This window comes from Poromitra crassiceps (genome assembly GCF_964638095.1).
Source record: "Poromitra crassiceps genome assembly, contig: HAP1_SCAFFOLD_385, whole genome shotgun sequence".
Lineage (NCBI taxonomy): Eukaryota > Metazoa > Chordata > Actinopteri > Beryciformes > Melamphaidae > Poromitra > Poromitra crassiceps.
In genome coordinates, this window is record NW_028152019.1 from 22810 (window position 1) to 50793 (window position 27984).

The 27984-nt window shown below is 42.2% G+C and overlaps 1 protein-coding gene across 1 annotated transcript; it reads left to right on the top strand.

Moving 5' to 3' along the window:
* Positions 1-237: 237 nt before the first annotated feature.
* On the top strand, positions 238-27936 carry LOC310771166 (uncharacterized protein; the record flags this gene model as incomplete). Its single annotated transcript, XM_083663827.1, has 8 exons — positions 238-421; positions 700-789; positions 1092-1277; positions 2287-2625; positions 2819-3076; positions 26929-27028; positions 27132-27189; positions 27496-27936. 8 exons carry the CDS (start codon positions 238-240, stop codon positions 27934-27936), a joined length of 1656 nt encoding a protein of 551 aa, XP_083519953.1.
* Between the last annotated feature and the right edge of the window lie 48 nt (positions 27937-27984).

Below are 27984 nucleotides of genomic sequence, written 5' to 3' on the forward strand. Positions count from 1 at the left end.
ATGATTCCAGAGACATTGATGACAATACGTACTTTTGCGGAGATGCTACTGACTTCCTCAACTCAAAATGGAATTTGTCCAGTGGAATTTCTCTCAGTGTTACAGGTACAGTGGTTCTTTGTCAGTGATTTATTACTTTGAGAATAATATCAGTACATTTAACAGTCATTTGTCATTCCAGACCTCCAGGTGAAGGTGATTCCTGTCACAGCGACAGAGGGACAGAGAGTAACACTGATGTGTAGCACCAGCTGTGATCTGACTGAAAAGCCTCCAGTCTACCTCTGGTACAAGAATGGAGTGTTTCTCTATCAGGACTGGTCTCCCTGGTACCAACACCTGGTCAGCAGTGAGGAAGCAGTCAGATACTCCTGTGCTGTCAAAGGCTACGAGCAGCTCAGGACCCCTGAAGTCTCAGTGGGTCAGTGGTGACATTAGCTCATAACTTATTTGACATTAGAGAATTATGATAAAGGAACAAGAAAGACATATTTTCTTAAAAATAATAAAAGGGCTGTATATAGCTATGATGAAAAACCAAAATTATGACTAATAAATATTGTGATAAAATAAATGTTTAACTAATTATGCTCATTAATATAATGCTGTAATACAATGTATTCCCCCCTATAGGTTTCCACTCCAGTACTGTAATGAAGTTCATTAATATAAGAATGCATGTTGTGTCTTTTCCTGCAGATTCTGTCACATCAGCCTGCTTTAGTGTGACCTATGCTGAAGGGTGGATGTGTTCTTCTGAGCAGCCCTGCTCCATCACATATCCCACAGGTTAGAGACTAGCTGTTATCCATCCTGTTCACTCAGTAACTCACACAAGTATTTTAGTGCATTAAATAATCTAGAATGTTTATCAGCCTCTGTGGGCAAACAGTAATATTTCCCTCCACATCAACAGAACTTCTTATCCACAAGTCTATGGCAAAAGTTTTAAACATTAAACATTTTACCTTTTGTTACTGGCACAATTATGTCCTGTAATTTTTCTTAATAAGCCTGCTTTGCTATTTCACATTAAACATATAATCAAGAAAATTGCCATGTAACTGATGGAAAATTCCTCATCCCAACAGAACTACATGTTGAAGTGGGTCCTGATACTGTAACCAGAGATAAAAACGATGTCAAACTGACCTGTAACACCATCTGCACTCTGACTGACCGCAAACCCACCTACACCTGGTTCAAGAATGGACAATTGGAAAGCGTCGGAGACCACATCTCTACTTCCAAATCCTCTGTTGACAGCTTCTCCTGTGGTGTGATAATCCATAAGGATTTACGCTCTCCTGCAGTCTGTGAGTATGAAACAACTCACAGTACTGCAGAACTTCTGCTATGAAACCTTTGTTTGATTAGTCTGCAATGTTTAAAAGACAGTAAGAAACATGATCTGAGGGGTGTCTGGGCAGTAGAGGTAAAAGCACTCTGCTACCACTGCAGAGACCCGGGTTCAATGCCTGGTCGCGGTACCTCCAGGTTGGACAGACGTTCCTACAGATATGACCCGTGTCTGCGGGTGTGAAGCCGGTGGGGAATGAGTCCTGGTTGCTGGACTAGTGCCGCCTCTGGTCGGTCGGGGCGCCTGTTCCAGAGTGAGGGGAACTGGGGGGAATAGCGCGATCGCCCCCCGCACTACGTCCTGCCGGTAACTCCTCGCTCCTCGCAGGTGGAGCAATAGACCAGAGAGGCTAAAAGCGCACTGAGTGAGTGTGCTATTACCCTCTCTGGTCTACCGTATTTTGGATTACCAGAGGCCTGGGCCACTGTCAAGGTAGCCACGAGAAAACATATGGTTTCCGGCCAAGACTTCAACCCAATGATTCTGTTCCGATGACATCACTGGTCGACAACTTAACTCAAGTCAACTATCAATAAATGTCAAACTAAATGAATGTCTGCAAACTGTTTAGAGATTTTGGATATGTGCGAGATCATGTGCAAAAAAAGATTTTCTTTGGTGAAGTGCCCCTTTATTTATTGTTTTGTCTTATAAAGATATTAGGAGGTTAGGGTGGAGAGCGTGTGCATCTGCATGTCATGTGTTACACTCTCCAGGAAAAACTCCTCACACAGGGGGGTCTGGGTACTGTGAGCACATCAGGAATTGACAATTTAATGGCAGAATTTGAAGAAAATGGGAGGGGGGGTAAAACAAATATTTGGGGTGTCCTTGTGGCTCTGTGGTTAAGGCACATACTATATTTAAAAGTGATATTCAATCATTCAAAGTGAGATTTCACTTTTACTCTTTCATCTATATTTCAGGTACTGAGGGTAAGAACTGCTGGAGTGTGAATTACGTCAGCAGGAGAATCTGTGCCCTGGAAGGCTCTTCAGTGGACATTTCTAGTGATTACTCATATCCTAGTGACCAGCAGTCCAAGCCTAAATTAGGTTATAGTATAAGGACACCTGGTATGGTGCTTAGTGAAAGTCTGATAGAAGATGCACGTCATGTGTATCATGACAACATGGAGAACCAACACGTCCTGAGAATCACAAACCTGACAAAAAGTGACTCAGCAGAATACACATTCAAATTCCTAATAGATGACCGGGAAAAGCAAAAATCTGGTGCTCCTGGAGTCACTTTAATTGTGACAGGTAAGTCTTCATTTTTGTTGTGTCATTTTATCTTCTAATGAGCATCATTTCCTGATGGGGGCTCATTGTGAGCCTTTCTGTGAATTCTAGACTCATCTGTGATTTCAATCATGAAATAAGAACATCCTTCCATAATTTTGTCCCGATTGAAATATATCTTTAACACTGAGTGATCAGTCTAACCATCTCTCAGCCCTGAAGGTTCAGGTGACTCCATCTGCTGTGGTGACAGAGGGCCAGAGAGTAACACTGACCTGTAGCACCAGCTGTCCTCTGGCCGACAACACCACCTACCTCTGGTACTACAACAGACGACCTCTGACCTCACCAGAGAGCCAGCACAAACACCTGGTTCTGGACCCAGTCAGCAGCCAGCATGCAGGAACCTACTCCTGTGCTGTCACAACCCTCCAACACATCAACTCCCCTGAAGATACGCTCACTGTCACAGGTGAGTACGGCTTTAAGATATTTCATGAGGTGTGTTTAGGTGTTACAGGTACAGGTTTTGCATTTGAACTTCATAACTGTTCCTTTTTGTGGTATCACATTATGCACAATTCTCTGCATTGGTAAGAATCACAAACATATTACATCACTTACACAATAAGAACATATTTCTTTCTGACTGGTGGATATTTTATTAACATCTGTATAAAGCTAATATCAAGCCAGACCCTTCAAAAAGTGAGTCCTCTGGTGAAACAGTATGTAGCAGATCAGCGACATTGACTTGCAGCAATGATGTTAAGTATATCTGTTTCAAGAAGACTGTAAATCAAGATCTTAAATCTATTATTACCTTTGCTGAAGATGAATGCATGCAGGTAGATGCTCCACCACTGGAATAATCAGAGAATTACAGTAAATGGGATAGATTAGATTTGGTATTGTATGGAAGTGATTTGTAGATCAATCAGGCATCTACAGTCTTTCTGGAGTCCAAGTGACAGAAATCTATTGTGATGGACAACTTCACTCCTTAACATCAATAAATGAACTTAAAAAACTGTTCCACCTAATTCACATTTAATTTGATCACAGACACAGAGACATGGACTATAGCAGCAGCTGCAGGAACCGCTGCTGTTCTCCTAGCTGTCATACTCCTCTCTGTCTTCCTGTGGATGAGGTGAGCTGTGCTCTGTTTCAGAACAATGACATTCAATCTCTTGTCTAAAATGTATTCATTCATTTACTCATTCATTCATTCATTCATTCATTCATTCATTCATTCATTCATTCATTCATTCATTCATTCATTCATTCATTCGTTACACTAACCAGAAGAAAGAGGACCTCCACTCAACCTCCTGGACCTGGGACAACAGACATATGAGCAGGTGAAGTACAATAATTAAACAATTCCATTGCAAAAATATAAACATTGTGCATGTTTCTGTCTTGTTTGGGAAATGTTACAGCTTTTCTCCCTTGCTCTTATTTCTTAAATTGCTCTGTCATAAATATCTTTCTAGTGAACAGAAATATATTTTCTTTATTTGTATGGGCACTGCAGCTTTGACCTTTGTATTGGTAGTTGCTTGTCATGATGGCAATGTAGGAATTAAAGCATCTTGTAATTATAGGTTAGACTGAAGTATGAGTTTACACTATCAGCCTTTTGTTAAATATGAAATGTCAGCATGTCGTCCACCACCGATATGATGGAGACCAGAACTACATTGACTTGCAAACACTGTACCAAACAATGGCTGTCTGCACCTTCAATATAAAAAATATTGCTATTGAGAATCAGCTTTCAAAAGCCCAAATCAGTCTAACCTAGTTGTGATCATTTTATGTTGTTCTGGATAAAAGGGATCAGCCAAAATACTAAAATGCAATGTAATGTAAAATAATGATAATAATGTGTTCTATGTTCTCTACCCAGTTAAGCCACCCTGGTGCTGTGTATGACACCATATCCGCTGTACGCCAGAGCCCCATCCCCATGCAGGGGCGTTTCTAGGGTCTGAAGACATTGGGGGCTTAGCCCAGCCCTCTTTAGGGAGGTTGTTGGGGTAATTGGTAATTGTACACAGGTAATTGTACACATTTCAAGCAATTTGAGATGAATACTGAAAAACTAAATCAGTTGTTCTCAAAGTGGGGTCTGAGGACCACCAGGGGTCCTTAAGAGAGTTCCAGATAGTCCCCATAGTAAATTCATGTTCAACTTCAGCATTAGCCTTGATTGACAAACTGAGAAGGAACCTATAAAGAAGCAAAATACATCACTCACATCCATGTGTTGGGCAGTAAGTAACACGTTACTAGTTACTAGTAACGTGTTATTATTATAATATTACTTTTCCCAGTAACGAGTAGTGTAATAAATTACTAATAAAATTGCAGTAATAATATTACTGTTACCCCAAGATAAAACAACTCGTTACATCCTTACTTTTGTTTATTCCATTCCGTGATTGCGATGTGCTGCAAAATGACATGTAGTCGACGTTCACGTGACCAAACAAGCTCCAAGCATCTCCAAGCAGCATGTCATATAAGGTTAGTGTACAACAATGCGTGACGTCACCGTGTTAGGTTGGAAGCAGAGCCATAGAGGAATGTCCGCCTTCAGCGGCTGGATATTTTCCCATTACTTGGGAAAGTAATGGGACAACTAAGGTGACAAGAACATCAAAGTGAAATATAACCTGTGTCCAGATACTAAGACTTTCCACTGCGAAAAACACCTCAAACCTCCTAAAACACATAACGTTAACGTTACGAGAACAGCACAATATGAAGCTCATGGACTAGACTACCACCAAAGGTGAGCACAGAAACCATAAAGCTATTAAAATACAGAGAAATGTAATGGTAAATCTGACAAGGGCACACTGTCCACTGCTGGCGGACATTTCATTTATTGGCTTTTATCGGTTGGTAACATTGCTATTATTGTCAGGTTAATGTTGCAGGTCTAATGTACAAACTTGTTATGCAAAGATGTACATTTTGTATTGAGAATGTGTTGGCAGTGCACTTACTGCGTTGTTGATAACAGAAGCTGTTTAAAAGATTGCGTCTTGTCATCAATTTGAGCCAGCTGTGCTCTTCATCAAGCATGTAACTTATGGATTCATACTAGCTAGTTTGAAGCTTTAGCTGTGCGCCGACAAAGTGATTAGACCTGTATTCACACATACGCGTCTGAATTTTGATGAGAAAGGATGCAAATACCAATTTTGTGGGGTGTAACGGAAAAGTAATATAACGAGTAGACGAATTACTGTTGGCATGGAGTAATAAGTAAAGTAATATTACTTTAAAAAAGAGTAACGAGTAACGAGTAATATATTACTTTTTTAAGGTAACGAGCCCAACACTGCTCACATCACAGTGTTTGGATTTTACAATCAAAGGTGAAACAACACAGATACTGTATGATGGTTTATAGTGGGACTTTCCGTGCCTGCCCCATTCACTTCAATACAACTGTCCCCAAAGTCTAGCCCCAATGCAACATTTGAACACTGTGATGTCTCTTCCTTCTATATAGGTTACTTGCACACAGAGAGGAAGCAAATTGTTGCATTCCTGATCAACTATAGGCTATCATATCATGTTATATTTGAGGGCTTTAAAGCATGAATGACAGATGAATAGATCTGGGGGCTATTAGAAAAAACAGTTCATAAAACATTCGGGGCTATATATAGCCCCCAATGCCCAGGCCTAAAGACACCCATGCCCATCCCTGCTGCACAGGGCAAACCAACAGAGCAGCCTAAGCTTCACTAAGCAGTGCCCACTTTTCTAAGAACCAGGAAGTTCCTCTCTACTCCACCGTCCTATCAGCTCAGCCCCAGAGACAGGAGGAGGTTCCTCTCTACTCTGCCGTCCAATCAGCTCAGCCCCAGAGACAGGAGGAGGTTCCTCTCTACTTCCCCGTCCAATCAGCTCAGCCCCAGAGACAGGAGGAGGTCTAGTATGCTGCTGTCAACTTCAACAGACCCAACAGTGATGCTGAGTGAGCACTGAGAGGAGGAGGCGCTAGTATAGCGACCAGGACATGCCCTTAATCCGGCTTCCCACCCGCAGACACGGCCAATTGTGCCTGTATGGACGCCCGACCAAGTCGGAGGTAACTCGGGGGCTCGAACCTGTGACCCTCGTGTTGGTAGGAAGGGAATCTACCGCTGCACTACCCGGACGCCCAAAAACCTTATTTTATTGAAATCTTAATTTGTGCTCGTGAAGTGAGATCATCTTGTTTTAATTGAATGTATTATTATAATAACATTCAGCTTGTTTAAAATAATTGGATCTCCCCTACTTCAGTTTATTGCCACTTTTTGGATACTCATGAAACAAGATGAATTGTGTTATAATAAAGTAACTGAAATCATCTCACCCCACTGCAGATATTATTTTAATAATATATTGAATATTCATATTATTTTCAGACTCAACAGATTATGGTTATGATGGAGATTATGATGGAGATTTTTTTGCATTGAATGTAATGTAGTAGTTTGTTGTGATGCTTAGTGCTAACAACAAGCTGTTACTCTTGTTAGCTGTTTTGAGCTTGTATTTGGTAACATGTGTCTCTAGATGTTAAGCAGCTTTAAATGTAGCATTGATAGGTGGTGACAGTGAAAACCCCAAACAGGTTTTCTTTAAAATAATGTTTCTTGCTGTTCCACGTGTAACACATCATATAATGTTTGAGTATTTCTTTATGAATCTTATGAAAGCATGCTCAAAATGAACCAGTTTCTATAGCTTTTCCACTCAGGCTATCCACAGACACTCCACTGCAGTTAAAGCTCAAAACCATTTAGCATAATCCACCGTATCCAGTAGCTGTTTCATTGTGTTAACAGTGTAAATGCTAATGTTTTCAGCTACATGTCAGTTGGAGTGTCAGTGTTATAAAGTATAAAGTGGAACAGATAGAAATCTGTGTCTGTCATGCACAGTTTGAGGCTATGTTGTTGAAACTGTTAATGTTGCAAACTGGAGAATCTTCAGTGGTCTCCTCCAAAACCACAGCTTACGTTCCCTTGAGCCAGGCACTTCACCCCAGATGTTCCAGTGTTTGTTCAGTGACCAACAGAGCAGACTACTTCTCTCTACAGTTCATGTGTGGTATTGTGTGTGTGGAGCAGAGTGTTACTGAGAGAGTGGATGGCTCAATAAAGCTTCAATCAAATAAAGTGGCAGAGTGACTTTCCTTTCCTTTTTACTGGGAACAACATCCAGTCCTTCAGTTAACAGGCGAAAGTCTCTGATTCATGTGTTGATTTCTTTTACATATTACAATCAAATCTTTCCACTCTGTGAACATAAAATTGATCCTTTTAAAAATTGAGCACGTCTGTCTTGAAAATTGGCCTCGTCTCTCTTGGAAAAATAATGAGCTTAATTAAATGTCTGTGGGGCTACCTAGATAAATATAGGTTAAAGGTTAAATTGAAAGAATACAGTGGAAGTAAAACTGCTAAAAACGTCCTCTCTTGGCTCATTTCCACCGCAGGTAGTAGCGCGATCCCGCTCCGCTCGACTCGATAAATGGTCTCATTCCACCACTAAAAACTATCCCAGCCCTGGTTGTATTGGGGTCGAGTCGTGCTACTTTTAGTACCTGCCTCGTCGTGGTTCTATTCTGTGAACCCCGGTTCATACGGTGACGTGAAAACATTGTTGACGACTGATTGGTCAGGCAGAATCGTGTTTACTCTGTCTACTGACTGTCATATGCAATGCTGGTGGCTGCATACCAGTTTAGTGGGCTTACCTTCTCTTCTGTTATGTATATTTCCATCAGTCTTTTGTGTTGCTGCCTTTGCCTCCGGTGAAATAAAATCGTGGCAATTGTCTGAGAAAAAAGTCCGCTGCTCGCTCAGGGAGCTCTGTAGCTGAGTGGAGGCTGCAGCGCTCCGCTAGGCCGCAGCGGGTGTTTGGTGAAGCCGCGGTCTTGCCTGGTGAGAGGCCGCGGGGTAGAGGCTTCACTCTGTTGCGCCTCTCCCGTCCCCGCACAGCGCAGCGCATGCCTGTGAGTTTGACTAACTACAAAGTGATATCCATTCTCCTGGTCGATTGTCACATTCGCCCATGTACACTGTAGGTCATTTAGAGGCACCAGTATTTCATAAACAGTTTAAAAGTTCTGTGGATGGATTTAATTGTAATGTTATGTTATAGCCTACTTCAGCTATAAGCGAAGGACAGATATGCGGTCGCTATGACGACCAGCAGTGGGCAGGGGTGGGTGGGGGCAGATGATCCGCGGTGGAAGCAAACCGTCCATCAAGCCGATACGATTAGAGCCGAGTGGTGACGAGCTGTGCAGGGCAGTAAAATGTGGTGGAAATGAGCCATATGTCAGGGGTGTCAAACATACGGTCCGAGGGCCAGAACCAGCCCACCAAAGGGTCCAATCCGGCCCACAGCATGAGAAGTCCTTCAATCCAATGTGATGCACTTGTGAAGGCTAAGAGGTACCAGGTTTCAGGAGCAAGTTAAATAATAAGTAGCCTATTCATGTTTTCTGTATTCATCACTAAATGCTCAATTATTTTCATTACCCTTGACTATAGAGAATTGCACAGTTCCAGTCCATTATAATGCAGTTACAGACAGTATTTGAGAATGTGTTCATGATAGCTGAAATGTGGAGGTTTTGTCATTTCTATGTTGTTATTGATTTTCTTTGTCTGGCCCACTGGGGACCAAATTAGGTTACATGTGGCTTGTGAGCTAACATGAGTTTGACACCCCTGCTCTATGTTGATAAGAAGCAAGAACAAGAAAGATCTTCAGCTGTTATGTCTTTATGGGGTTGTGGTGGATTACAGTAGAATTAAGTCATCAAATGTAATGATTTGGCTCATTACAACATAACAAGGCTAATCTCAAAGGCTATATTCTAGTGCCAGCCCTCCACCTCCATAGAGCTGAACACTCACGTGACATCTCCTGCCCCAGAAGATAGTTCCTCATTCATTTTATCCATAAACATTTCGAAAAATCAGTTATAAAGGCTGGAACCAAGCCAACCAGTGGCATACTGAATCTGCATGAGTGACCATAAAACATTTCAGTTGGAGCAAAAACAAAAAATAAAAAGCAGGGAGGGGGGGGGAAATCATAACATTTGATAAAAGTGCCTGGGAAATTATCCAAATGGTCTTGAAACATTTCAAAAGGGCAAAAAAAATCCCTTCTCAAAAAAGATAATTTCCTACCCTGCCCCCCCCCCCCCCTACACACACACACACACACAGAGGAAATGTGGTGTGTGAGCTGCACATCCCCCCTCCCCCACCCACCCAGTTTCCACCAAGTCCTGCCCTACTCTTGCTCTGATTGGCTTACCCTGATATCTCCCCTAACTTTAACCAATCGTACACTCTTCCTGCCTAAACCCAACCAACAATCATCACTCCCCATGCTTAACTAAGGGAGGGACTTGGTGAAAAAGGGGTGGGGGAAAAATCATGTGTTAGCTGCTCAGGTGGTGGGCCTATCCTGGTGCAGGAAGTGAAGATGTTGCTCACTGACTGATGTTTCACTGGTCAAGTTAACGTGTTAAAGTCATCATGTTGCTGTTTGGCTGCAGTTTCAGTTTGATAGAAAACAACAGAAAATAATAGATACTCATCTTTACCACCCATTCTACCATCTCCGGAACATCTAGGTGTCATTCACACTGTGGGCACTTTTTGAAATGGACAATTTTGTCCCCATCACTTTTTAAGAGTCTGTTAAAGAATGTTCTGAAAAATAGCTTAGAATGGCATATGAAGCGGGTTGTTATAGTCTCCTATCTGAAATAAAGGAAGCCTGTCGATTGTCTGCTGGCTGCTGCTTCCACTGCACAGCAGATGTGTGACTTTCATGTCACACTTTGCACACGTGTGGTCGTCATTTATCGAAAACCTCCTTGCCTTGCGTGCACTGGGGGTGGAGGGGCGTTCCGGTGTGTCTCGGCCCGGTCTTCGCTCTCACATCTTACGGGGGTGGGGGCCATCGGTGCTCTCCATCATTGGTTGAGGGAGGTCAGAATAGTTTAGGGTAGGCTATAGATTAGCTCCAGCCTAACTGTAGGCTGTGGATTAGCTAGACCAGAGGATTCCAAAATCTGAGACCATGGGCCTCCTCTCGGAAAAAGCTCCATGGAAAAAGCTGCCTTCACTCTTATTCAAATTACTAGAATAACTCAAACTGAAATAACTCAAATAAATCACCCCCACTCACTGAGCCTCCCCTGAAACTGTTTTGAACGCCCTGGGGAGGCCCACCTCCCACTTTGGAAACCTCTGAGCTGGACCTTTTTGGCCCATTGTCAGCGCTGGTATTAGCGTGGCTAGTTCTCCATAGACATTTCGATAAATCCAAATATAACGAGTTTTAAGGCTCGAACTAAGCCAACACATGATCCAGGAAATACAGCAAGACAGCCAATCAAGCAGCAGCACCAAGCGACCAGCAGGCAGCAGGCGTCTACACACGAAAAACGCCGCTGAACGTTGAAAAACATCTGCACGGGGCATCAGTGCTGTCTGGCGTGTTTATGAGCTCGGTGGCAGATGCCCATAAATCTGAATTATCTTTGCAAATAAACATGCAAAAATTAGACGCAAAATATATGCTGTATCTTAGTCTAATGTAGATGCAACTTTGTAACATGCATTCCAGAAATATCACCATTCATGATATCTCTGCCCTGGTTCATTCATGATGTCTCTGCCCTGGGTCTTTCCCCTCCCTGCACAGCCGAACTGAGAGAGCCTGCCCCAGCTGACAGTCGTGCTGGGGGCAGGGGACATCCCCTGGTTGCCCCCAAATAGTGATTTTCTGCTGAAATGCTGTTATAACGAGCTGTTATAACGAGCAACAGTCCTTTGCCTAATTTTTGATTGGCTATTTTAAGTGAAGTAATATTAATATTTGATCTTAAAACGCTTCATTTTGAGGGCTATATGATGTATTTTACCATGAGCCCTGACACCCTACACCTACACATGAGCACACAAAACGGAGGGGGTAGAGCCAAGTGGTATGGCCGTGGGGGGGGGGGGTTTGGATTGGGCCAAAGTGACCACAGGTCAGGCACTTGTACTCACAATCCTGTGCTTCAAAGACCTGAGCTGAAGCTCTCCACCTCCACTTTGGTGTTCAGGGGGAAACCAAATAAAGGGTTAAAGGGTTAAAGTTCCATAATTGTCCCCCTGCTGAAAGCTGGATTTGTACCTTCTAATGCAGGGTTTCTCGGCTGGTGGGTCGGGATGAAGGCATTGTGTATTACTGCACTATTTTTGGCTAAATACATTTGAATGGTATAAAAAAAACAATTGGGTCGTGAGTTAATGACTACAGGCTCTGAACAGACAACAACAAAACTGAACAGAAACGTTTCGGCTACAAAGCCATCTTCAGTCATGGCTTTGTAGCCGAAACGTTTCTGTTCAGTTTTCTTTCTTTTGTTTCACATGGTAGCACCTTTGTATTGTTTTGTATATTCATTTATGGACCATTAAACATATGGCATCTTCACATCCGTGAACCTTGATTGATTGATTGATTGATTAGTTTATTTGGTCATATTGTTCCAGAAATCAATAATCAATACAAGAATTTTCATGTGGATCAAACAGGACCAAAAGGTGTAGACTGAAGCCGGGGCTTATTATGTCTACCCTTTTAACACAGTCTCAAAAAGCCTTTGTAGTGCAAAAGAAAATATTTAGAGAATGAAAGAAACGAAATAAAGAAAAATAAAAAATTAAATAAAAAATGTTAATCAAACTGGCGTTGTCTCGGCTAAGAAGCATCGAAATTCCATAATATATAATGTAATATATATATAAACATATATCTATATACATATATATATAACCTTTGGAGTGGACATTCCATTTTTTCTATCAGTGTGTGAGCTTCTCCTGGTTCCTTTTGTTTTGTGAAAATAATTATTCACCATGATATACTACGGATATGAGAGTAACGAGAACACTTAAAATCTCAAATAATTTCAACATTTTCAACCTTCTTTGGCTCATTACCAACAATGTGTAGCAGCAACATGTGAAGGGTTCTCCCAGGCCGCCTCTTTTTAAGCGGTGCAGCCGCTTCTATAAGTGACATGTGTGTCCGTTCTGACACGGACCATCTGTATGTAGAGTATGTACAGTATTACAGTATGTATGTCTGTCCTGTGGGCCCCAGCCCCACAATTGTTGATTTGTATAGCACATTTCATACACAGAGGCAATTCAAAGTGCTTCACATAAAATGGTTGACAGGAAAATAAAAGAATAAAAGAAGAGAATAACATGGACATTTAAAAGCATCACAACAAAACTTTAAAAAAGAGTATAAAAAGGGCATTAAGCAACAGGCGCAACAGTTGCAAAAAGAGCTAAAAACGTATAGGGGACTCAATGGATTTGCATAATAGAATAAATCAGTTTATCTATATTGAGTCCCCCGACATCATGACTATAAGCATGACTACACACACATAAAACTCAGGTCTGGGTACGGTGTCCTCTTTTCCTCTATACTGCAGTTTGGACGCCAAGCATACCCCCGCTTGAACCTTGCGTCATCTGTTGTCCGTCGACAAACAGGCCATTTTTTTTCTCTAAAACTTTTTTCTCTAAATACATCAACTGCCCCCGACTGATGATGTCATGCCCCACAATCATCAAGTGATGTGACTGATGATGTCATGCCCCACAATCTTTGAGTGATGTGACTGATGATGTCATCATGTCCCACAATCTTTGAGTGGGCCAGTGGTGACTGATGATGTCCCACTTATAGGTGGATTATGACATGACAGGCCCCTGGACCTGGATGCATAAAGCCCCTCCCCCCTCCTCACAGCGCACAATTTAGGCCAGAATAACAACTAGACTCTGGGCTGGATTATTCATATATCGCATCAGGCGAGTGCTTCGGGGCACCAGCTAATCTGCCTTGTTGGTGGGGCACCACCCATTAAAATTCAGTTGTTTATAAGCTTTGTCATATTTTCTTTATATATTAGCCATACTCCACGGCCAAAATTAATATTGAATACTAAGAGAATATATGCATAATGAGAATCATGATCACATTCGAATGTGTCCAGTTCAAGCATTTTGTGTGGTGAGAGAAAATCTGTTCACTGGGGGAACTTTGAGAAGGCAGGCTGAAAACTACTTCCTCAAGTGTGTTCACCACAGTCAGGCTTTTCTTAACCCTGCCAGTTAACTGTGGGTGAGAGATCTTCCCTGCCCCTAACTGTAGACTCAGGGTGACAGATTGTTTTCACAACTTAAATGACTTTAGAACGAAGTGGTCGAGTTGATGCTTGTGGAAAAGTTTTCTCTTTGAACTGGACGTGCGGTATGTGATATAACAACCATAATAATGAATAGTCTACAGCATTGCAATATATTCAGTGGGCCACGCCATCCGATGACGGTCTGGAAAAAAAATACAGAGCAGTAAGAATTTGGTGGCTTAAAACAACTGAGTTGGTTAGTTTTACACCAACTTTGCTGGCTGGCCGTGTTCAGATCTTCAAGCCAATCACAGTGCTTAAAAACATGAGGCCCACCCAACCGGCAAGCCGGGCACAGTTTAGTCTGAGCCATGGAGCTGACAGAACAAGGATGGTTGGTGTCCAGCTGATTGAGGTGGGCTGCATCAGGACTAAAGTCCAGGTTCATCCCATTGTCTCAATGTGCTGCTGCTTTCACCTTCTGCAGGTCCCACTGTCACATCATCTCACCTGAAGTGACTGCTTGCTACAGTTATTGAGCTTTGTCTTTGGTGGAATGGAGCCTTGTCTGTGGTGCTGAAGTTGCATTAGATCTCTGTAATGTGTTGTTTGTTTGTCTGTCTGTCTGTCTGTCTGTCTGTCTGTCTGTCTGTCTGTCTGCCTGTCTGTTTGATTAAGTCATGCTCTGTAATGGTTTGGCATTGCAGTCTAAGCCTACAGTCTAATCCTACAGTCTAAGCCTGCAGTCTAATCCTACAGTCTAAGCCTGCAGTCTAAGCCTACAGTCTAAGCCTGCAGTCTAATCCTACAGTCTAAGCCTGCAGTCTAAGCCTACAGTCTAAGCCTACAGTCTAAGCCTGCAGACTAAGCCTGCAGTCTAAGCCTACAGTCTAAGCCTGCAGTCTAAGCCTACAGTCTAAGCCTGCAGTCTAAGCCTGCAGTCTAATCCTACAGTCAAAGCCTGCAGTCTAAGCCTACAGTCTAAGCCTGCAGTCTAAGCCTGCAGTCTAAGCCTGCAGTCTAAGCCTGCAGTCTAAGCCTGCAGTCTAAGCCTGCAGTCTAAGCCTACAGTCTAAGCCTGCAGTCTAAGCCTGCAGTCTAAGCCTACAGTCTAAGCCTGCAGTCTAAGCCTGCAGTCTAAGCCTACAGTCTAAGCCTACAGTCTAAGCCTACAGTCTAAGCCTGCAGTCTAAGCCTGCAGTCTAAGCCTACAGTCAAAGCCTGCAGTCTAAGCCTACAGTCTAAGCCTGCAGTCTAATCCTACAGTCTAAGCCTGCAGTTTAGTCTTCATTCAGGCCTTTGAAAAATTATGATGGAAACAATACATTTTAGCAAGGTGTCTTTGATATATTTATTTTCTTTTTTCTTCATTATTTTATTTGACAGGGACAATGGACAGTCAGAGACTGTCCCAGACTTAGCTAAGAAGCTAAATTTCATCTGCAGTCCCTGGGTCCCTAGATGATACAAGGACAATCAAAAACACAATAAAACAGTTACAATGTAAATCTGATACACATGCATGTACATGCATGTACATAATCTAATTTAAGTAAAAAAGCATAAAATACAACACCAACAAAATTAAAGATAAAATAAAAGATGCACTGTTTAGCATTGGTTCTTAATGATTACATGATTGTTGGGATTTCAGCCATGATTCTAGTTGTTATTTTAAACTAGTGAAGTTAGGGCTTTGTCTGATGCTACTGGGAGTAGAGTATGAGTTGGATTCAAATGTAATACAGTGTTTCTGTGTGTAAAGCCTAAAATGGTGTTTGTAGGCTCAAGTCAATCTATGGTGTAAACTAGTAATTTGTTGTTTGGTAGCCGGCTACTCCTCCGGGTTAATGTGTATATGTAAAAACGTACATCTATACTTACTGTTTTCTGTGGGGGGTGGGGGGAAATGTCCATGGACCACAGTAAGGTCCATGGACCACAGTTTGGGAACCAATGTCCTAGGGTTCCACACTGTTAATCCTGGCCTGACTAAGGGCTAATGTACACCGCCTCCGGAATAGATGCGGTACGACTCCGGTACGGCTGCGAACAGACCAACACTCATGTACATGTAATCTGTATGGACGTATGCGGGATCCGACAAAAATAGAACAGGTGAGTAATTCTTCCGTACAACATGTATCGCCCATCTATTAACATGGGCGAGAGTCGATCCGGCAGTTTTGCCGGATCCGCAACCCAGCTGTACGCATCTGGTGTACATTGCCTGTAAGACATACATTCACCTGCATCTCATTAGATTTACAGCACAGCACCTGAACACTCAAAGCCAAGAGCACAATAAGTAAGGGTTAATGCCCGACGAGGTGTCCATTATCACTTTTTAAGGGACGACGCAGAGGCGTGAACCGGTCCGAGGCGCAGCCAAGGACCGGTTGCCTCCGCGAAGTCCCTTAAAAAGTGATAATGGACACCTCGAAGGGCATTAACCCGCTGGTCACTTGCCAAAGAAACAAAACAAGACCATTCATTTATATTTCCATGCATTTTGCAATCAAAATCTAGTTTTCATAACCTTGAATATGAGTTGAGAACCGGCGAGACAAAATAGTCCCCTCGAGATTAAGCTATCATTGGATAAAATGGCTGCTTAGTTTCTTCACCTGGCACAATTCTAGAATCAAGCTAACTAATAATTTCGCCAATCGTAGCCTATGTAACAACATACAAAATAAAACGGCAATGTCTAAGAATGCAACGCCATGTAACTGGGTCGTTTAAACTCGCATTCCAGGGAATTGCGTTAATGTCTGCGGGGTCTTATAAGACGTAAATGGCGCGAGGCAGGAGTAGAGTGAAAACTATCTGCTTTCAGTATGTTGGAGTCCAGGTATGTTTTGTACAAGGACGTCTCTCAGTGTGTTGCCGTTAACTGCCCATTGCGTTGTTTTATTTTTGTTGATCTCATCTATTTCCTCTTGACTTGATTTGTATCAGTGATAAGAGGCAGCGCGCGCTCTCCCAGAGCGCCTGGCTGCTGGTTGCTGCAGGGTGTAAACAGGGGGTTTGACAGTTGACAGCTGAGAGCCCGGTTTCTGTCAGCTGACCAGAACAGAGCCGGCTTCTCTCAGGAGAGGGAATCTCCGAAACGAAAATGAGTTCTTTCTCTCTCTCTCTCTCTCTCTCTCTCTCTCTCTCTCTCTCTCTCTCTCTCTCTCTCTCTCTCTCTCTCTCTCTCTCTCTCTCTCTCTCTCTCTCTCTCTCTCTCTCTGTGTCAAAGGCCGGGCTCGCCCCCGCTCATGCACGTTAAAAAATCTCCGAAACGAAAATCAAAATTGTAAATAAGAGTTATTTTTGATAAACTGAGCACACAGGGGTGATTTAAATACTTACTTTGACCGACTCAATTTTTTTCTCAAGTTCCAAAATTGTCATATTAACCCTTAACGGGGGTATAGAGCTCAAACAGCTCTCTTGATACCACTCTTGAAACTATGGCGCATTGATATGAACGGTGAACAGACCATTTAGCTAGGTGTCCATTATCACTGTACAATATCACTTTTTAATGGACACCTTGCAGCCAATCAGAATCGAGTATTCACCCAGACCATGGTATAAGTAAGGGTTAATGTACGACGAGGTGTCCATTATCACTTTTTAAGGGACGACGTGGAGGCGTGAACCGTCCGAGGCGAAGCCGAGGACGGTTGCCTCCGCGAAGTCCCTTAAAAAGTGATAATGGACACCTCGAAGTGCATTAACCCGCTTATACCATGGTCACTTGCCAACAAAACAATAAGACCAGTCATTTATATTTCCATGTGTAATAAATAAAGCAATCTAAATGGCTAAATGTCTGTTATTCATACTGTAAATCAGTCTTCCACGAAATAAAATAGTCCCTCCCACCTCCACCACCCGCTCCGTTTTAAAGCCGACTCAAACGTTAACTTTATTACAGGAATGCAGGTTTAACGATGTTTTGCGTTCTACATTAAATGAAGACATTACCGTTTGGCAGCTTGCTTTATTTTGTATGATAGATACGTATTGGCCAAGTATATTAACATTTAAGAGCGAAGACTTTCAGGAAGTGAGAGAGAGCAGCGCCCTGCGTGTGCTGCTGATGTGGTGAAATGCAGAGAGAGTTGTCTCTCTCTCTCTCTCTCTCTCTCTCTCTCTCTCTCTCTCTCTCTCTCTCTCTCTCTCTCTCTCTCTCTCTCTCTCTCTCTCTCTCTCTCTCTCTCTCTCTCTCTCGTGCACGAGGGAAATCTTCTCTTTCTCGCCGAGAAGAGCCTGGTGACGCGAGGTTAAAAATCTCCGAAACGAAAATCAAAATTGTAAATAAGAGTTATTTTTGATAAACTGAGCACACAGGGGTGATTTAAATACTTACTTTGACCGAGTCAATTTTTTTCTCAACATCCAAAATTGTCATATTAACCCTTAACGGGGGTATAGAGCTCAAACTGCTCTCCTGATAACACTGATGAAACTATGGCGCATTGATATGAACGGTGAACAGACCATTTAGCTAGGTGTCCATTATCACTGTACAATATCACTTTTTAATGGACACCTTGCAGCCAATCAGAATCGAGTATTCACTCAGACCATGGTATAACAAGAAATAAACATAAAGGAACATTTTCTCAAAAATAAAGGGTTGGGGCCCTAAGGGATCATTTGGTCCCAGGCAAGATGGGCAAGATACACAGTGGCCCTGCGAAGAGGCTGAGGGTTATTATTCTTTTTTAACCTTTATTTATTCAGGGGAGTCTCACTGAGAGCAATGCTCTCTTTTTCAGGAGCGCCCTGTTCACATCTGCTGGTGCACTGAGCAGCCCCACTGCAGCGGTCGGGGTTAAGGGCCTTGCTCAAGGGCACCTCAGTAGGTGGTTATCGGCTCACTGAGCTCTTGGGCCCCTGGGCCTGGTAGGCCCGTTCAGTAACACATCCCTGGTCCCACTGATGACGTAGGTTGATGACATCATCTCCCGTGCTACAAACGGACATCATCAACCACGCACGCACACACACACACACACACACACACACACACACACACACACACACACACACACACACACACACACACACACACACACACACACACACAGAAATGAGTAAAGAGTTTCCAGTACTGATGCTCTGCAGCTATAACACAACCCTTTTCTGTCAGAATATGAATTGTGATTTACAATGACAATTGATGCAATAATAAATAAATGACTGAACCTGGAGCCCTGTGTGCGTGTTTACTCTTTGAGAGTTAGGCCTACTTTGACATCTATTAGCTTCCTTTCTTGAGGTTCATTTGAGTAAGAACGGTAATAACTTCCTGTAAAGAGGAAGGAAGTGAATGTGTGATCAGAGATGCAGGCTTTGTGCAGACAGCCCTCACACTGACTCTGTCCAAAAGCACAACTTCTACATTCTCAGCCCTCACTCACTCTGTCAGCAGAGTGCTGTTGATTTGGACAAATCATTTCATGAATGATGGATTTGTGATACGGACGCTTCAAATATTGTTCTTCAGTCATCTTTGTGGAGGTTGAAGGACTGCGGCCATGTTGTTGGCAGAAGCTGGATGTGTGTTTGTGGCTTTGCTGTGCCTCTCAGGTATGAAGTGATTGTGTTTATCTCTTGTCAAATAATGATCATTTGTAAAGTGGAGTTGCAGAAGAAGTTGTTGATGTTGATACAACATGACAACATCAGTTAACCTGTACAATGTGGCCCTTAATAGTCTTGGGACTTTTGTCTGTGTTAAGGCTTGTTTTATTGATTTTTGGTATGTTGGCCAATTGAAGAGCACATTTTCAATAAGAGACTTACTTAGAAAATATAAGTCATAATCTGAAGATTTTGCTAATGAAGTAACAAGGTGAACGACCGTAAGTGGTCATTTTGACCACTAGATTCCAAACTCTATAATCTCTCATGATAAATACCAAATTGAGAGATTAATGCAATTACTGTGTTAAGATATATTTTAAAAAGACAAAACAACACCAAAATGTGAAAATATAGACTAAAAAATAGGTCTAGAACCCCTGAGAAATTCAGTGAGGTCAAAATAGCCGCCTATAGTCTTTCTAGGTAAAAATGACATTTTCTTTGCCTTTTGTGTAATTCATATACAAACTATTTTAAATGCCAATACAGACACTTTTAGGAAAAGTCAGCTAGCAGCAGCGTTGCACTTTTTTAATTCAACAAAGTTATTGCACATGTAAATTTCAAAAAGGTCAAAATGACTGCTGTGGTCTTTCTAGTGTTAAAATGAACTTTTTCAAGTGCACTTAATTCACAGCAGGCTATCATCATTCAAATAGCCTATAAAGCCATGATTTTAGATGAAGAAATCTGTCCAGATATTTTGATAATGTCAGCTTCTGTTTCAGGATTGGAACAAGCGAACAGCATCTGTGCCTTGAAGGGCTCATCAGTGGATCTGCCCTGCTCAGTTACACATCCCACTTCAAGCAAGATATGGTATACTGTAGACTGGGAGGGCCAGAAGAATGAGGTCTCTGTAGATGATCGTGTTATGTATGATAAGTCTAAAGAGAGTAACTCCACCCTAACAATCAATGATCTAAGAAAGACTGATTCAAATAAATACTGCTGCAGAGAAGCTACTGACAACTCAGAATGGAATTGGTCCAGTGATATTTCTCTCCTTGTTAGAGGTACAGTGCTTCTTTCTCAGTGATTTATTACTTTGAGAATAATATCAGTACAATTAACAGTCATTTGTTATTCCAGACCTCCAGGTGAAGGTGATTCCTGTCACAGCGACAGAGGGAAAGAGAGTAACACTGATATGTAGCACCAGATGTGATCTGACTGAAAAGCCTCCAGTCTACATGTGGTACAAGAATGGAGTGTTTCTCTATCAGGACTGGTCTCCCTGGTACCAACACCTGGTCAGCAGTGAGGAAGCAGTCAGATACTCCTGTGCTGTCAAAGGCTACGAGCAGCTCAGAGCCCCTGAAGTCTCAGTGGGTCAGTGGTGACATTAGCTCATAACTTCTTTGACATTAGAGAATTATGATAAAGGAACAAGAAAGACATATTTTCTTAAAAATAATAAAAGGGCTGTATATAGCTATGATGAAAAACCTAAATTATGACTAAGAAATATTGTGATAAAATAAATGTTAAATTATGCTCATTAATATAATGCTGTAATGCAATGTATCCCCCCTATAGGTTTCCACTCCAGTACTGTAATGAAGTTCATTAATATAAGAATGTATGTCGTTTCTTTTCCTGCAGATTCTGTCACATCAGCCTGCTTTAGTGTGACCTATGCTGAAGGGAGGATGTGTTCTTCTGAGCAGCCCTGCTCCATCACATATCCCACAGGTTAGAGACTAGCTGTTATCCATCCTGTTCACTCAGTAACTCACACAAGTATTTTAGTGCATTAAATAATCTAGAATGTTTATCAGCCTCTATGGGCAAACAGTAATAATTACATCCACATCAACAGAACTTGACTTCTCCACAAGCCTTTGGCAAAACCCAAAATTAGAACATTTAACTTTTGTTACTGGCACAATTACTTCCTGTCATGTTTTTATAAGCCTGCTTTGCTATTTCACGTTAACACATTGAGTGCCAAGGACGTCTGTGGACGTCCTAAAAAAAAGTAACGAGGAGTGCCAAGGACGTCTGTGGACGTCCTAAAATCATAATTCATATTATTCCATAATTCTGCTGTTTAAGGTCGTACCCAGCCAGTGAGCATGAATCCCTTCAAGGGATCACACGGCGCCACCTTAAACATCGTCACAGGAGCTGCTCCACCCACCTCAGATCCTTTACTTTGTACAGGAGACAGCGGAGAAAGCTGTGATCAAAGTGGAAACCGATGCATGCTTTCTGCCAGAGCCGTATATATTGCTCTGTCTACACTACAGCGGAGAGTGGGCTCGGCTGCATCCGCGCTCACAACTGAGCTCTTATGCTTCTATCTATCTCCACACGATTTCCTAGAAAGCCAGCATCCGAAGCCGAACGGCCAAGCCTTTTCGTTCAGTCGCGTTTGCCAGCGCGCATCATTTCCTTGATGGGCGCTGGGATCTGTCCGGGGCAAAAACGGAGTCGAGAAAACAAACTCTGTGCGTGTGGGAGGAGCCCGCAGCTCAGAGGTGGAGAGGGGGGGGGGGGGGGAGAGGGGTGTGTGGCACACAGGCTGCACAGAAACCACACCACACGCCACCACATCAGAAAACACCAGCCAGAGTCAGTGAATGTGCTCGAAATTAGAGTGCAAAAGGTATTCATAAAAGGGACTATATCTTGGAAAGTTAAAAAAAATGACAGAAAACCCTTGAAAGTGCACTTTTTTGAGAGGCTGTCATTTCATAATGGAACTGTCTAGAAACAAAATTTCTTCTTTGGAAGAAGCAGGAGTGTTCACTGTTTCATTAAAGTCCAGCCCCGTTAATATAGCCATAATAGAAAAAATTCTATAGCTGTTTTCAACTGAATGGAAGTGAATCTGGCACAGGCTCCAGACAATTTTACTGAAGCGCTGTGGCACTCAATGTGTTAAACATCTAATTGAAATTTAAAATTCTAAAAAGAAATTGCCATGTAACTGATGAAAATTCATCATCTCCCAACAGAACTACATGTTGAAGTGACTCGTGTTACCAGAAAGGGAAAGTTTGCCAAACTGACGTAACACCAACTGCACTCTGACTGACCCCAAACCCACCTACACCTGGTTCAAGAATGGACAATTCAAAGACGACGACGTCATCTCTACTTCCAGCTCCTCTGTTGACAGCTTCTCCTGTGCTGTAACAGACCATAAGGATTTACGCTCTCCTGCAGTCTGTGAGTATGAAACAACTCACAGTACTGCATAACTTCTGCTATGAAACCTTTGTTTGATTAGTCTGCAATGTTTAAAAGACAGTAAAAAATCTGATCTGAGGGGTGTCTGGGCAGTAGAGGTAAAAGCACTCTGCTATCACCACAGAGACCCAGGTTCAATGCCTGGTCACGATACTTCCAGGTTGGACAGACGTTCCTACAGACATGGTCGGCCGTGTCTGCGGGAGTGAAGGGGGGAATGAGTCCTGGTCAGCAGGGGCGGACTGGGATCATAATTCAGGCCGGGCATTAGATACCAAGCAGGCCAGGCCGATACGGGCCGACGTGCGTGCCGGCGTCGAAAAATTGGGGCCGTTTGAAGCCCAATTTGGGCTGTTTGAAGCCAGATTTGGGCCATTTGAAGCCCAATTTGGGCCGTTTGAAGCCCAATCTGGGCCGTTTGAAGCCAGATTTGGGCCGTTTCCAATTTGGGCCGTTTGAAGCCCAATTTGGGCCGAGTCCAATTTTACAATGAGATGCACCCACTTTAACCCTGAATAAAGTAATAAAACCACTAGTAAACCAGTAGGCGGCACCTGGCCTGCTGTTCAGTGAGTGGCCTGACTGTGGGCACCAAACATTTTTTTCTTTTTTTTTTAGGCCAGGCCAGGCCACCGGGCATTTGCCCGCAGCCCGACGTGCCCGATTATGCACTCCGTGCCTGCTGGTCAGGTTCGGTATCTTTCCCAAGGAGACTTCGAGGAGGAGCCGAAAATCAAACCACTGACATTCTGATTACAGCTGCAACAATTAATTGATTAATCGATTAGTCGATCGACAGAAAATTAATCGACAACTATTTTGATCATGGATTAATCGTTTTGAGTAACTTTTTAAGAAAAAAGTCAAAATTCTCTGATTCCAGCTTCTTTAAAGTGAATATTTTCTGGTTTCTTTACTCCTCTATGAGAGTAAAGTGAATATCTTTGGGTTGTGGACAAAACAAGACATTTTGAGGAAGTCATCTTCGGCTTTGGAAACGCCATTTTCTGACATTTTATAGACCAAACAACTAATCGATTAATCGAGAAAATAATCAACAGATTAATCGATTATGAAAATAATCATTAGTTGCAGCCCTAATTCTGATTAGTGGATGACGAGCCACAGCCGCCCATTATTATGTGTTTTTCCTTGTCACACCATACTTATGAGATTAATATCATTGCGGAGCACTTCACCAAAAAACAATGCTTTTTTACTGTATTTTGTACATGATATCTCATACATATCCGACAACTGTAGACAGTTTTGCATTCAGTTTGACAGATATTGGCTGAGTTTCCCAACAAAGAAGCTTCTTAAGAGTTAAGAAGCTTCTTAAGGAGTTAAGAAGGCTCCAAAGAAGTGTTTCCCAAACGCCTTCTTAACAGAAGAGAAAAAAAAAAAAAATAGAAGGCTCTTAAGAAGCATCTTAACTGGAGCTGTCCACCATCTCGATGTGAGAGGGCCTCTGCGGCCCACTTGATGGCACTCTGAGCCCACCAGTGGGCCACGACCCAGTGGTTGAGAAACACTGTTGTAGAATAACCTAATCATGGTCATGTTAAACTTTATTAAACATTATTTATTTCAGACATGGACTGCAGTTCAAATTGCTTTATATACACAGCATACAACAAAACAGAGAAACACTACAGAATTTAAGCAACCTTGGGTTCTGTGAAAGGTGCTATATAAATCCACAACATTATAAAAGGAATCCATTCTGATTAGAGGAATATAGCCTATGGTAAAACATTTAAAACACAAGTAACCATACATAGAGGGGAGATTTTCAAGTGTTCCCCAATTTTAAACACTAAAGGGTGCATGAAAGAAAGGAAAAAGGGAAAAACACAAGAGGAACAGTGGACACAAGTATCTCCTTTTGCCTGACGCGGCTGGATCTGCCAGTGTTTTGTCATTAAGAAGGTGTTAAGAATGCCCCAGACCCTTCTTACAAAACCTTCTTAACGAAAGATCATCTTAGCGCTAAGAAGCTTTTGGGAAACGCAGCCTTCTTAACGGAAGATAATTGGAAGATAATTTTAGGCTAAGAAGCAATCGGGAAACACGTTGGCTTCGTTGGCTTCTTAGGGGAGCCTTAAGAAGGGTCAAAGAAGCTTCTTAGCGCTAAGAAGCTTTTGGGAAACGCATGCCTTCGTAAAGAAGCAATTGGGAAACGCGTTTGCTTCTTAAGGAGGCCTTAAGAAGGGTTAAATTAGCTTCTTAGCGCAAAGAAGCTTTTGGGAAACCCAGCCATTGAGAGTTGATTTGAGTTAGGTTATGGACGAGTGATGTCATGGATCTGTAAGAGTAGCCTACAGATCCAATGGTTCTGTTCCGATGAGATCACTGGTCCACAACTTACCTCAAGACAATTATCAATAACTGTCAAAGTAAATTAATGTCTGCAAACTGAGTTTGCAGATTTGTTTTTATGTGTGTTTTTGGATATGTGTGAGATCATGTACAAAATAAGATTTTTTTTGGTGAAGTGCTATAGATTTAACTATTGTTTTGTTTTATAAAGATATTAGCAGGTTAGGGTGGAGAGTGTGCGCATCTGCATGTGTTATGCTCTCCAGGAAAAACTCCTCACTCCCTCCTCCGTCCACAGGGGGTCTGGGTACTGTGAGCACATCTGGAATTGGCAATGGCAGAATTGGAAAAAACAATGGGGTGAATAAAACAAGGATTTGGGGCATCCTGGTGGCTCTGTGGTTAAGGCACATACTATATTAACTGTGACATCCTGCGTTCAAGTCCAGCCCTTTGTCACATGTCATTTCCCCTTCCTGTTCTCTTCACAGATTATCGAATGCAAGTATTATATTTAAAAGTGATATTCAATCATTCAAAGTGAGATTTCACTTTTAGTCTTTCATCTATATTTCAGGAGAATCTGTGCGCTGGAAGGCTCTTCAGTGGACATTTCTAGTGATTACTCATATCCCAGTGACCAGCAGTCCAAGCCTAAATTAGGTTATAGTATAAGGAAACCTGGCATGGTGCTTAGTGAAAGTCTGATAGAAGATGCACGTCATGTGTATCATGACAACATGGAGAACCACCACATCCTCAGAATCACAAACCTGACAAAAAGTGACTCAGCAGAATACACATTCAAATTCCTAATAGATGACCGGGAAAAGCAAAAATCTGGTGCTCCTGGAGTCACTTTAATTGTGACAGGTAAGTCTTCATTTTTGTTGTGTCATTTTATCTTCTAATGAGCATCATTTCCTGATGGGGGCTCATTGTGAGCCTTTCTGTGAATTCTAGACTCATCTGTGATTTCAATCATGAAATAAGAACATCCTTCCATAATTTTCTCCTGATTGAAATATTATATCTTTAACACTGAGTGATCAGTCTAACCATCTCTCAGCCCTGAAGGTTCAGGTGACTCCATCTGCTGTGGTGACAGAGGGCCAGACAGTAACACTGACCTGTAGCACCAGCTGTCCTCTGGCTGACAACACCACCTATATCTGGTACTACAACAGACGACCTCTGACCTCACCAGAGAGCCAGCACAAACACCTGGTTCTGGACCCAGGCAGCAGGCAGCATGCAGGAACCTACTCCTGTGGTGTCACAACCCTCCAACACATCAACTCCCCTGAAGATACGCTCACTGTCACAGGTGAGTACGGCTTTAAGATATTTGATGAGGAGTGTTTAGGTGTTACAGGTATAGGTTATTTTGCATTTGAACTTCACAATTGTTCCTTATTACGGTATCACATTAAGAATCACAAACATATTACATCACTTACACAATAACAACATATTTCTTTCTGACTGGTGGATATTTTATTAACATCTGTATAAAGCTAATATCAAGCCAGACCCTTCAAAAAGTGAGTCCTCTGGTGAAACAGTATGTAGCAGGTCAGTGACATTGACTTGCAGCAATGATGTTAAGTATATCTGTTTCAAGAAGACTGGAAATCAAGATCTTAAATCTATTATTACCTTTGCTGAAGATGAATGCATGCAGGTAGATGCTCCACCACTGGAATAATGTGAGAAATACAGTAAATGGGACAGATTAGATTTGGTATTGTATGGAAGTGATTTGTAGATCAATCAGGCATCTACAGTCTTTCTGGAGTCCAAGTGACAGAAATCTGTTCTAGTGATGGACAACTTTACGCTTTAACATCAATAAATTAACTTAAAAAGAAAATCCACCTAATTCACATTTCATTGGATCACAGACACAGGGACATGGACGTGGACATGGACAATAGCAGCAGCTGCAGGAACCGCTGCTGTTCTCCTGGCTGTCATACTCCTCTCTGTCTTCCTGTGGATGAGGTGAGCTGTGCTCTGTTTCAGAACAATGACATTCAATCTCTTGTCTAAAATGTATTCATTAATTTAGTCATGCATTCATTCATTCATTTGTTACACTAATCAGAAGAAAGAGGACCTCCACTCAACCCCCTGGACCTGGGACAACAGGCAACTCTGTGCAGGTTAAGTACAGTAATTAAACAAGTCCATTGCAAAAATATAAACATTGTTTAGGAAATGTTACACCTTTTCTCCCTTGCTCTTATTTCTTAAATTGGTCTGTCATAAATATCTTACTAGTGCCACAGAAATATATTTTCCTTTATTTGTATGGTCACTGCAGTTATATATATATATATATATATATATATATATATATATATATATATATATATATATATATATATATATATATATATATATATATATATATATATATATATATATATATATATATATATTCATATTCTATGTTCTCTACCCATCAGTCAAACCAGCCTGGTCATGTATATGACACCATCTCAGCTGTAGGCCAGAGCCCCATCCTTGCTGCACAGAGCAAACCAACAGAGCAGCCTGAGCTTCACTACTACAGCAGCATCCCCTTCTCTGAGAACAAGGAGGATCCTCTCTACTCCCTCATCCAATTGGCTCAGCCCCAGAGACAGGAGGAGGATCCTCTCTACTCCCTCATCCAATTGGCTCAGCCCCAGAGACAGGAGGAGGATCCTCTCTACTCCCTCATCCAATTGGCTCAGCCCCAGAGACAGGAGGAGGATCCTCTCGACTCTGCCGGCCAATCAGCTCAGCCCCAGAGACAGGAGGCGGATCCTCTCGACTCTGCCATCCAATCAGCTCAGCCCCAGAGACAGGAGGAGGTCCAGGATGCTGCTGTCAACTTCAACAGACCCAACAGTGATGCTGGGTGAGCACTGAGCAGCTCTTGTCATTACAACTGGCTCAAAATGTCAAACTTT